The 12,533-nt window shown below is 55.3% G+C and overlaps 1 protein-coding gene across 4 annotated transcripts in view; it reads left to right on the forward strand.

The window, feature by feature from the left end:
• Nucleotides 1–9,216, forward strand: part of FHL1 (four and a half LIM domains 1) — a 37,009-nt gene extending 27,793 nt beyond the window's left edge. For 2 of the 4 annotated variants that reach the window (XM_029930651.1, XM_029930649.1), the window contains exons 2-7: nucleotides 4,535–4,716; nucleotides 4,919–5,093; nucleotides 5,711–5,880; nucleotides 6,346–6,532; nucleotides 7,171–7,370; nucleotides 7,728–9,216. In XM_029930651.1, coding sequence (XP_029786511.1) covers nucleotides 4,561–4,716; nucleotides 4,919–5,093; nucleotides 5,711–5,880; nucleotides 6,346–6,532; nucleotides 7,171–7,370; nucleotides 7,728–7,811 — 972 coding nt within the window. In that variant the 5' untranslated portion in view covers nucleotides 4,535–4,560 and the 3' untranslated portion in view covers nucleotides 7,812–9,216. Of the gene's footprint in view, nucleotides 1–3,423; nucleotides 3,568–4,534; nucleotides 4,717–4,918; nucleotides 5,094–5,710; nucleotides 5,881–6,345; nucleotides 6,533–7,170; nucleotides 7,371–7,727 lie in introns of those variants that run through there. The other 2 variants (XM_029930653.1, XM_029930650.1) reach the window with 2 other exon arrangements.
• Nucleotides 9,217–12,533: the final 3,317 nt, after the last annotated feature.

Genomic DNA, 12,533 nt, shown 5'->3' on the forward strand with positions numbered 1-12,533 from the left:
TCTCAGGAAGGCAATATGCCCTTTCTGCAGAAGCCCATACTTACACGTGGGGTGACTAACGGACTGGTATGTGGCACTTAGCAATGAATAGACCTGAAATCGCCCGAATTTGTTTTCTCCCCCATCTGGGTCGCTGTTGGTTGTTTACACCGCACTGCTCCGGGAGAGCACCACGAAGAATGCGGCTTTGCCTAGATCTTCGCGGTTTCCTGAAATCTCCCTATTTCGAACCCCTTGGGCAGCAGGGGGGAAAGATGGATGTTAGCAAGAAATACTCGGGAGAATACATCCAAAAACACAAGCCCGGTTATCAAACGCAAATGGAATCTTCTCTCGTGAGAGGTTTGTAGTTCTAGAAATGTCACAGTGTCACATTTCTCCTCTGTTGCGTCCACAAGGAAACTGAAAGCCAATGCTTTTTATTGAGATATGGAGGCACCCCTTAGCATGTTGGATGTAGTTCAGGAATTTCCTGAAGGAGAAAGCTTGTTAAGGGAAGATTGGTGTGCCTTTTGAAGCAGGCGTATCAAGAAAGGCTACCATCTTGGAATAAGTATGTAAAAATGTGATCACCCAGTCACATCTCTGACTGCATTTGAACCCGCTGTGTCCATAAAGGACTGTGGGTCAGACATCAGCACCCTAGAGTGGCAAGAGCTGTGCCTTGATTTTTAAAAACAAAATATTTGTTATAAAATGCTTTTGATAAAAGAGGTCTGAGGAGCTTAATGCCTCCCTCCCTCCCCCCACCCCCGGACTCCTAGTGCATTTGCAAACTTCTTCTGTGATAGAGAAACCTCATCCCTGCATCACACCTCCAGGTTAAGATTAGTCAAAGAGCTACCAGATGGCAGATGCGAGGCGACAAAGACAGGCAGGAAGGGAAGGAGCATTGCAAGTCTACGGATCCAGTCTCGCCGGTGATGACCAATGACGTGCCGTTTCCCCGGGGAAACGGATCTGGATATTGGGGAAGGTCACAAGGCTTCATATTTCATATTCTTAGAAATGGGTAAGGGGATTTAAAAAAGTATTCCCTATGAGATAAGCGCCTTAAGTATATGTAATTCAGTCAGATTAGAGAGAGACTCAGAGACCAGGTAAAACGCTCTCTTTGTTTCTCTCCATTCCTTTATATCCAACAAAGGGGGAGAAAGGAAGGCACCCAACTTTTCTCGCCTCAGGAAGTCGAGACGCAGCTGTGGCTTGTTTCGGAACCTGTGTGTGTGTGTGTGTGTGTGTGTGTGTGTGTGTGTGTCAAGCGTTGTCGTTCATAAGCTGTCCTCTTAGACTTGTTACATACTCTGAAGGTGAGTCATCCCAAAATGCCTTCCCCTTGTACACGCTCACATGGTAGACATGGTACGTGTCCTGTCAGCAGGAATATATTCTCCGCCTTCCTCGTAGGCCTGCTAGTGACGGCTGGGAATGTAGTTTTGGACCAAACAATCCTAAACTTAGCAAAACACAAGGTAGGCTAATTCACAGTGCCTGGAGTTGCACTTAATTGGAATTATTGCAAAAAAAAAGAACTAAAGTTCATGGACTTGACATCAGCATTGTTAACATGCTTTAAGGATTTCCAGCCTGTTTGTTTATTAGGCAATAAAGCCAGCGCTCCCAGAAGTGCTTATTTTATCTTGACAAATGTGTTTCCACACAGACGAATATGGCTCGAGTCAACTGTGAAAATCAGTTTTAAGAGGAGATGCCCTTTGAAATCTGTCCGTGTGGGTGCAGACTCTCGGGTGGAAGCGTACGGGGAACGGGGGGGGGGGGGGCAGGGGAACGCATGCTGACCTGGGCTTCCCGACGACAGAAAGGAAAACCAACAATAATGCCTAAAAGCCAGGACCCAAAACCGCTAAGAGGTGGGACACCCCACCGAGGCGCCGTTACCTTGGGGTGACCTAGTGAATTTTCCCTTTGCTTGGCTCACGCCCCTGTCCTCTGGGGACGATAGCATGGCGTGCAGCTGCATGGACATGACTCCATTTCCAACACACTCTGGTACCTTCCGTGTTCATTGGTGAGCCATGCATGATTTCACCAGCTGGCTGCCTAGAAAGTCAGAGCGAGTCGTGTTCTAGAACTATGAAAGTAGCCTGGGAAGACCTTGGCATTGGTAAAATGACAGGTTCTCAAAGTATGTGGTTTTGTAGTGAGAAAGGCTTGGCAGGTAAGTGCTCTCTGGTGCTGCAAACCATCAGGGTTTCTCTTCTCCACAAACCTCGAAGTAAAAACTCACTGTGTTTTCTGGTGTTTCATGTATGAGGCCGACTCCTAGATGGTTAGCTGAAAGCTAGGACTCTGACATACCACAAACTGGGGCTCCCATCCGGGGGGACTCTATACGGGACCTTACGTGTAGAAGTATTTGGAAGCCATTTCCTCTTTGAAAGACATCAACAGAGTGACACGGACGAAAACAGCCCAGAGTTGTATTCTAAATAGGGACTTTGGTGAGCGAGGAGGAGGGATGCCCAAATGTGGTCCAGGAAGATAGTCTGTGAAGGGCCACCCAGCCACGACCACTCGCCGCGCAGGAAGCCGGTGCTCTCTAATCTTACAAATTCTAATTTCCTGCCAAATGGCATTTAGGAGCCACTGATAATTTAATTTCCTGGCATTACGGTTACTGGACATTTGTTTAGTGTCCCTGCTCAGCTCTTAATAAAGTAAATCCTCGTCGGGTACACCACGTCAGTATGGAAACGCTAACGAGACCAGGATTTTAGGGGACAGGTGAAGGGCCAGCCAGAATAGACGAAGGAGGGGGACTCCCAGCGTGCTGTGACTGTAACAGGCACTTTTGTCGGTTTGCACTGACGCCTATGGCAGTTTGAAAGCTCCCTTCCGCACACCGTGCGCAGTTCAAGGAGCTAGTCCTGGGTTTCACTTTGTGTCTCCACCGGGCACTTCCAACCCGGTGTATGTAAGGGAGCGTCCCGATTTTCTTTGGGGCAGAAAGTACCAGTAAGAACTGTTCTCCGGTCTCCATAAGCCTCTGAACTGTGGCACAACAGTCTAGAGCAACTGGCTTTGCCCAAGAACGCCTCCCACTCGCTCGCCTCGGCGCCCGGTTCCCTGCCCTGGAGGTGAGGGGCGTGTCCGAGGGTCCTGCCCAGCACTGGGGGCGGGGGGCGGGGGGCAGAGCCGGCCCCGAACCCCACGCCCCTTCCTCCGGACTGTACACCCGGCTTTGTTGGCAGCCTGGCTTCCGAAACGCGCCCCGTTGTGAGTGAGAGTTCAGCAGCCTTCCAGAATCGGCTCTGAGACGCAGGGTGTGGTTTCCTTAGCTCACTCTCTGCTATTTGGTTGCCCGTGGCAACAGGACCCAAACAACTTGGACATGTGTGTGTATATAAAAACCTGGGCCCGGCCTGCGCACAGTGGGAGTCTGGGGCTGCCTGCGGCGGTGGAGGAGCCACATCTCCCCTCGCTCTGGCTCCTCATCACCCTGCGGCATTTGCGAACCCGGTAACCACGTTTGTGGGGAGCTAGAGAGCCGTGTCTCTGTCCTGCTGTTTCCCACGAGATTACATAACTGCCGGCTACTTAACCCCGGTACGTTTGGGTGGACAGGGGTGGGGGGGTGGGGGATCGGCATATGTTTAAAGACGTTGGGAGCTCCTAGAAACTCCCCTATCTGGTACCTTTCTGGTGGCGTGACGCACCGAGTGCCCCAGCAGCGCTCACACATGCAGCCACAAGCCTGGGGGGGTGGTGGAGGGGGGACTTGGGGCGGCTGTTCCTGCGAAGGCAGTGGGGTCCTTTGCATGCTCAGCTTCCCGCTGTTTTGGTTAAAGCCTGCCCCCCACTGGAGATGGTATTTTAAGGTTGCAAGTGTTAAAACAAGTGTCCTAGGGAGCATCGCTTCATTGCCCATTGGTCCTGACTCCCTTGAACAAAGGGGGGGACTGGATTTGGGCACATCCCTGTGCCAAGTGTTCACAGTTGTAGACATCACGGGTCTTGCTAGCAAAGGCCCCTGTTAGAAGTCCGCTCTGGGGTGGTGGCCTGGGCCCCGAGTCCATGAACAGTGCCAGACATAACTGTTCAGGATCCCTTCGGGGATTTAAAAGTGTTCTGGCGGATCTAAAAGATCAGATGCACACACCTTGCATACTCCTAAGGTCTGCTCACGGGCGCAGTGAGCCGTGGTCCACTGAGTCGAAGTTGGCAGATGGGAGGGAGCGAGACCCCCAGAGGAAGAGCAGGCTGCTGGCAGGGGAGGGCCCGGCTCACCAAGGGTACCACTGCCAAGCAGCCTGCCTCCAGGATGCAGCTTGCATCCCCTCCCGTGAAACACCCTCTATGGTGCTCATCCTAGGAGCCACTGTGCCTTCCTGGAGCCATCCCCCCCCCCCATGTGGCCCACTCACCCGGCCGGCAGGGTGCTCTTTCAAGTCCCCCGGGAGCCCATATCTTCCCGGGTCCCAGTGAACTGTGTGCGGTCTCAGCGCTGGAACTCGGCGTCTGGGCCCTCCATCCTCCCAGGGCTCATTTGCCAGGCCCGTTTTTGCCCCCGCAGGTCCCTCCAGCTATAAGGTGGGCACCATGACTGAGAAGTTCGACTGCCACTACTGCAGGGACAACCTGCAGGGGAAGAAGTACGTGCAGAAGGACGGCCACCACTGCTGCCTCAAGTGCTTCGACAAGTTCTGCGCCAACACCTGCGTGGATTGCCGGAAGCCCATCGGCGCCGACTCCAAGGTAACGCGGCCCCGGCGTGTGGGGGGCTGGGAGGGGCTCCAGCTGTCCCGTGTGGGACTTGCTCATGCTTCACCAACTCCCGGGTGTCCCTCGTGTTACTCACAGGAACGTTAGTCTTGGGGTGGGGGGGACACAGCCTCTGACACCCCCCCCGGCCCCCAGCTTCACTCACAGCAGCCCGCCCCTTCCGCTTGCTCCCCAGGAGGTGCACTATAAGAACCGCTACTGGCATGACACCTGCTTCCGCTGTGCCAAGTGCCTTCACCCCTTGGCCAACGAGACCTTTGTGGCCAAGGACAACAAGATCTTCTGCAACAAGTGCACCACTCGGGAGGACAACCCCAAGTGCAAGGGGTGCTTCAAGCCCATCGTGGCAGGTAGCGCCCCCTCTCCCTCTCCGGCAGCCAGGGAGGAAGCCCCGGGGGCGATGGTGGGTGCTGCCGCGGGCTGCGCTGAGATGTTAGCGTATATATGCACGCATATACATACACGTATATCTGCGTACACATATATGCTCGCACACACGCACACACTCGGCAACTAAAGAACACTGGAGAGAGCGGTCTGTGGCAAGAGAAAGAAGTGAAAAGTATGTAGCGCTTTCTCATTTGGGTAGAGTAAGTGATCAAAGCATGCGACCTCCTCGGTGGAATTCTGGGCCAGCTGTCCCCCTGCCCCCTCCCCCACCCAGCGAGTGTCCAGGTCCCTTCCGCCAAGGCCGGTAAGCTGGGGCGGGGATTCAGGCCCCCCCATCCTGAAACACTACTGCCGCCGGGGTCCCCTTCCCCGATGGAGTCTGGGTCTGACAACCCCATCAGGACAGAGGGGAGAAGCCCCCCCGCCCCTCCCCCCGTGGGTAGCATAGTTGGGAGCACGAGGCAGCCGGAACTGCAGGGCCTACATTACCTCCCCTGTGGAGGGGTGGGGGCCGGGCCGGGCGGCTGTAGCCCCTGCACGGCACTGTCATTGGGGCTACCCACAGCTTCCCCCGCAGGAGATCAGAACGTGGAGTACAAGAAGACCGTGTGGCACAAAGACTGCTTCACCTGCAGCAACTGCAAGCAAGTCATCGGGACTGGAAGCTTCTTCCCCAAAGGGGAGGACTTCTACTGCGTGACCTGCCACGAGACCAAATTCGCCAAGCACTGCGTGAAGTGCAACAAGGTATGCTGTCGAGGGAGTTCGCTTGACTTGTTTCTGGAAGTGTTTGACCGTCTGTAGAGCCCTTGCACACACACTATCCCATTCCATCCTCACGACAGCCCTGCGACGTAGGAATTATTATTCTCGTGCTGCAGACGAGGAGGCCGCGGCCGTGGCAAGCGGCGCCCGGGCCCAGTCAGGTGGTCCATGAGTGCACTCCGGAGGCGGAGGCGCGGCGGCCGGGCCCTAGAGGCCCGCCTCCACCCCCTGGTGGCTGTGTAACCCCCACGCAGGGGCCCGCATCCTCAGAGCCTCGACGTCTTCGTCTGTAACTCGGGGATAATAATTGCACCTGCCTCCCATGGCTGTTGTGGCGATTAAATGAGATACTGTCTACCAAAGCGCCCAGCACAGTGCCTGGCACGTAGTAGGCATTCAACAAAATGGTTGTTGAATCTGAATCCGGTGCTACACTCCCTGGTCTAGGCCATCACATCTGGAGGAATCACTTACCAGGATCAGCCCTGGCATGCCGAGTGCTTTGTGTGTGTTACCTGCTCTAAGAAGCTGGCTGGGCAGCGTTTCACCGCTGTGGAGGACCAGTATTACTGCGTGGATTGCTACAAGAACTTTGTGGCCAAGAAGTGTGCTGGATGCAAGAACCCCATCACTGGTAGGCTAAAGAGTCCTTGCTAAGTCTGCCAGGCTAGGTCTTGCGCATGGTAACCATCTCTCATTTTCCTACGCCGTCGGTCTCATGCACAAAGGCCCCTGAGAATGTCCTCTCTCCCCTGCCGCTGTGGTCCCGAAGGCTCCCCCCTCCCCGCCCCGGATAGCTTGGATTCTCCCCCAGGCCAGCTTAGCCTTTGCAATACAGAACACCTCCTGACCACTGCTGACTAACGATGCTGCTGGAGTTCACGAGCCTGAGACCCACGGCCATGGCCACGGGCAGGCAGGCACTGCGTGCGGTGGGAGCGGCGGTGGGCGCGGGGTGGGGGAGTCTGGCGGGGAATGGAGAGGAATGGTGCGGGGGGGGGTGGGGGGGAGGAGGGGGGAGGAGAAGGGGGTTTGAGCGCGGCGGGAGTGGGGGGTGCTGGCTGGGGCAGGCTGGGGTTAGAGCGCCCCTAGCGGCAGGCTAGCTCAGAGGCGGCTGCGGGCGGCTGTGTTGCGAGCAGAAGCAGTGAATCACTTCATCCCTCCTCGCGCAGCCGCGCTCCACGTGCCCTGGGCCCTTTCCCCGCCACCACTTTTCCCGTGTCCCCGGGGAGCCTTGAAATGTACATTTGAGAAGACTTTTGCCATCCTCAGGGAAAAGGACTGTGTCAAGAGTGAGCCACCCAGTCTCTAAAGCTAGGAAGCCCCCAGTGTGCCGCGGGAAACGCTTGCCTCTCACCCTGTTTCCCAGCGCCAACCTCCGGGGCAGGCATCCGGGTGGAGAGAGGACTTGTCCCTCGTGGGTGGTGGTTCTTTATAGAAAAAATCGAAGCTTAGCAGCTCCTCGAGGCCCGGTAAGTGCACACCCCGCGAACGGCCCAAGTTTGCCTCCTGGTGGCCACTTTGATGCCATGGCCCTGACCTAAATCAAAGACACTGGTTGTGCTGGGAGGTCGGTGCGCGTCACAGGGTGATAGTGGTGGCATGGGAATGTGGGTTCACAACCGAGCTCTGGCATCTCCTCAGGTCCCCGCGAGCCGTAGCAGGGTGGCGGCGGCGCGGGGGACGGTGCGCGGAGGAGGGCGGCCAGGGGCCGGGCAGACGCTGCCCCTGCGTGCGTGTCGGCCCCGCGAACCGGCAAGGCGGCGGCGGTGTGCCTCCTACCGTGCCCACTCAGCGGCCACCTCTGTTTCCTTTTGTCGTTTCCACAGGGTTTGGTAAAGGCTCCAGTGTGGTGGCCTATGAAGGACAATCCTGGCACGACTACTGCTTCCACTGCAAAAAATGCTCCGTGAATCTGGCCAACAAGCGCTTCGTTTTCCACCAGGAGCAAGTGTATTGCCCCGACTGTGCCAAAAAGCTGTAAAGCGACAGGGGCTCCTGTCCCATAAAACGGAACCGAGTCTTGTTCTTGTATCTTTGCTCTCTGCCCTGCACCACCCATAGGGCCAGGGTGGCCTCTCACCTCTCAAGTTGCTGCTTCTGTCTTTGCTCCCATTTTACAGTATCGCTCAGATAAGGGCACCCAGAGATCATTCTAGGATGTAGGGCCCAGTCCCCGTCTCCGTGGCTGCGGTGACGACACGAACACGTAGATAGATTGACTCTTCTGCATGTGTATCATAGAGCGGAAATGTGCTAACCATTTAGCTGCTTAGTGACGTGAGCAAGAAGCGTGACACATAAAGCCCCCACTGAGCTGCGTCTCGCGGCTCAGCCGGGACCCGCCGTGTCCTCGGGACACGCAAGAGTTGCAGCGGCTGCTCCAACTCGGCTGCTCACCCGTTCTGTGAGCAGGACGCGAACTGAACGAAATGCATGGTTGAACTCCCTCCTCGAGCTCTTCCTCCTGTTCTTTTGTGCTTTCAAACGACTAACACGAAATTTCCAGAAAGTTAACATTTGAACTTTGCTGTAATTCTAAACTGACCTTTCTACTCCCCCACCTCCCGTACTAACCTTCAGTTTCCCCGTGTGGCATGGTTTCTGAACGTTCCTGCTCCCGAGCAGGGACCGCGCAAGTGGTTTTGGAAAGTGTAGGCAGACCTGAGAACCGGGGACGCCATCACGGCCAACCCTTCTGGAAGCTTAACGAAACTAACCCAGCTGCCCCTTCTGTTTTTACTTTTTAATACTCTTCTGTTTTAATTAATAGTAACATAGTTTGAGTTTGGAGACTTGCATGTTGATATTTGAGCCCCCTCCAACGTTCCTGCGGGTTTGAAATCCATCCTACCGAAGTAGCCATAACACTCTAGAGCGGGCGCCAGGACTGTCATTGACACAGATAGGACACTTCCCGACAGCGACCAGAGCAGAATCCCTTGTAACGAAGTAGTTGTCTGCTCTTTGTGCGGTAAGGAGGCACGCCAAGTCCCTTCTCTTGTGATTCCTAGGACTCTCCCTCGAGAGCTCAGCTGGACCTCTGGGGGAGTGGCTGCCACCGTCACAGACGCAGCCGGACTTCCTCGCGCTGCTTACCCGCGATGCAGGCTCACCTGACTTACTGTATTCTTATCCACGTTGTTCTCTTACATAGCATAATGAGACAGTATCAAAAGTAAACATGTAATGACAGTGCATATTAACACTCTTGTAGGAGTGGTTAGACAAGCTGATGCCGCATTTCCACATTTTGTCATTAGCTGTTATCCGAAAGTTCCAGTGTATCCTTACAGAAATAAAGCAGCATATAAATCACTTGCCTCATCTTTTAATTCTGCTGGTGGAGTTGCCGTGAGGGGACACCAGTGCTCCCAGACCCTCAGTGACCGTTGTCCTTCAAGCACGTACTCTGTTCCGCATGGAACAGAGGAATTACGAGCAAGTTAAAGCCTGTAGCAGCACTTGCACCCAGTTAAAAACAGCCACACACCCGTGCGCCCCGACCCTAAAAGGAGAATGACAGCTGAAGGGTGTTGGGCTGTTCATAGCCCCCATTTTGTGGGCTGCCCTCTCCATGTGCCCTTGGGCCGGCAGGAGAAACCTGCTCCCCCTTGTGGCCATGGCCAAGCCAGGGAAGAGCGGGGTGCCAGTCTGAGGAGCGTCAGGGCCACAGTAATAAAAGCAAAGGGCAGGACCCCTTTGGAGCTACCCAGACCCTGTTAGCAGGGAATCCAAACTGTCAGCAAGAAACCACAGGCGTTTTTATGAACACGTGATAGTCCCTAGTGTCTGTTCCACTATAGAAATCAGCGGTTAAAGCCACAAAGCAGCATCTGTCTGGTGGTCTGGGGCCCAAGGGAGCAGGGGTGGGGTGGAGAATTGACATGCCACCCCTCTGCCTCCCAAGGGAAGCGGGCTGGGTTACTGAGACTGCAGTGAGGGATGGGGCCAGAGGGGACAAACCTGGGGGGGGGTGGGACTTCACTCAGAATTCCTCCTCAGGGTGAGACCACAACACACTTCCAGTGCCCTCCATGCCAGCGGACAGTGGGCCTTTGGGCACCGGGGCTGCTTGCCCCCCACGCTCCTTCCAGACGGGCCCTCCTCTTCCCCCACCACCCCAGATTCTATGCTTGCCCTCAATCCTGTCGCCGTTTGGACTTCCTATCCCACCCGGCCTGCGAAACTCCAGCCCGCACCAGGGCCAAGCTCTGCTGTAAATAAAAAAGGCACACCACTAACGGCAGCCACCAGCACAAGAACTCCAGCCGCCACTCTGGCCAACTTGGCCTTGCCTTCCTGGGCCAGCACTCACTGCCGCCCTGATACTTAATCCGACACTGGTGCTACTGTCCCCATTTTCCAGATGAGAACCCCCCTCCACTTTCCAGATGAGAGCCATTCAGAGAAGTTAAGAGGTCTACTTGAGGCCACACAGCTATGGAGTGACAAACCTCCAGCCTATCACCTACAACCAGACATTGCCATAGAAATGGTGAGGGCCCTGGGGTAGGAGCAGAGTCTGAGGCTTTACGGTGAAGAGACTGTCAGGTCAGGTCCGCTCAGTATGTCATCTGAAGAGTGACACGTGAAGACTCAGGAGAAAGGAGGGGAGATTCCTAGTTGGCGACTTTAAATCAGAGCCACTTTTCCCCCTCAGAACTAGGGGGATCAGCATATCCAGGACACACCTACTTGAGCTTAACAGGGTGGGTTCTGGAGTGGACTGCCTGGGTTCAAATCCCAGCTGCTCTGTCCTCTTCTGTGCCACTGAGCCCACGGGCAAGTTAACCGAACCTCACTGAGCTTGTTTCCTCACCTGTAAAATGAGGCAGAACTCCCACCTCCCAGGATCCCATGCAGATTACATGGTAATAATACAAATGCTTAATAGGGCGATGGACACCTGGTCAAAGCACTCAGGAAATGTCAGCAGTGATTTTTATCTCCAGCACCAAAGAGATCACCTACTGTACAAGCCACAAGACCCCTCTCGCAGAGCAAGATGGGGTGCTGGCTCTACAATCAGCCCCGAATTTGAGCGTCAGCCCTGCCTCTTCCAAGCTGTACAATCTTGAACAAGCACCAATCTCCATGAATCTGTGTCCTCCTAGGGAAAAGTGAATGCCCACCTTCACAGGGTTTCCGAAAGATGCCTAATAAAGGACCTGGCCATATGCACCTGTACACGTAACTAGTTATTACAAGATTTGGGGACCCCCCTGGATGTACCCAATCCAGGAACCTTGGAACAGGATGGCTGGGGAGGGAGACCAACAGCAGCAAGGTGGCCTCCCTGGGGCCTGCTTCAGTGAGCCAGGCCCACGGGACCTGGGGGCACCCAGCTGGCCTCAGGGGGGACCCCTGACTGAACATGATGGCCAGCCTGCCTCCTGGCTTCTGCTTCTGGGCACTAGTGCCTGCTGCTGTTTCTGCCTCACCTCCTGATCCTTGGGCTCTTGCCCCCAGGAATGATTCCACAGGACAAAAAAGGCAGCACAAAGTCCCATGAAAATGCACGCAAAGTCACACAGCCAGCTCACGGCCACCTCAGCTAAGACTCAGGGCACCAGGCCGGTGTGCCATCCTTCGGAGCACCCCACACTGCACCCCCGTGGTTGCCCGGGGCCGGCGCTGCTTGGAGGCTGTGTGCCTCTGCAAGATGACGCTCGAGTAGGAGACATGCTCATGAGCCAGACCCGCTAGCAGAAGCTGGGGACCCGTCCGTCAGGGGCAGAGACACCAAGTGACTACCCAGAGAGGAAGGGACACTGGAAGCAACCGTGTCCCCCAATACGCTTGGGCACCAGGCCATGCCAGTGGTCCCCAACTTGGAGCTGTGGACAGGGAGCTTGGACCGCCTTTCAGGTTGTGTGCACCCCACTTAACGTCCGGGTTCATGGCTCCTCTGGATGTGCTACGCCATGGAATGGTGAGTGGGGGCGGCTGCCACCGTTCCCATAAGCACCAGACCCCAAAGACTATAAACCAGGACCTTGCCTTCAACAATACAACCTAGCAGAACAGAACATGTTGCAAGACTGGAAACTAAAACACTTACAGGCTGATGAGAATATCCGTTCGAGCCGTGCACAGGGCCTGCGAGGTCACGAGCAGAGCCACCGAGGCGCAGTCACCGCCCCAGCGCGCACCAGGCTGAAAAGCGTCAAGTGCGCTCCTCACGGCAGGCACCTAAGCGATGCCCCTGAAGGGGCTGGGGGAGAGGGATGGGGAGTGCGTGCTTCAAGGGTACAGGTTTTCTGAGACCGAGGCCAACGTTCTAGAACCAGGTACAGGTGGTGGTTGCACAACACGGTGAATGCACTTAAATGCCACCAAACTGGGACCTGTAAACAGTTGGCTGATAAACCCTGGCCTCAGGCAGAAGTCCAAGCCTCCCCCAGGGAGAGTAATGAGCACCGAAATGGGGGCAGAATTTGAAAAGTCACATCTAATGTCCCAGGAGTGACACTCTGCCAAGTCGGCAAGCAGCTGAAGGGGAGCATCAGAGGACCTGCTTACCTTCTATCAAGCTGCCGCGTGCCCATGTTCAAAGCTTGGTTGACATTTAGGGTCACCTTTATGCCATGCAGCAGGGCATTTTTTGTTGTTATAATGAAAAGAAAACTTGC

This window comes from Suricata suricatta, chromosome X (assembly GCF_006229205.1).
Source record: "Suricata suricatta isolate VVHF042 chromosome X, meerkat_22Aug2017_6uvM2_HiC, whole genome shotgun sequence".
Lineage (NCBI taxonomy): Eukaryota > Metazoa > Chordata > Mammalia > Carnivora > Herpestidae > Suricata > Suricata suricatta.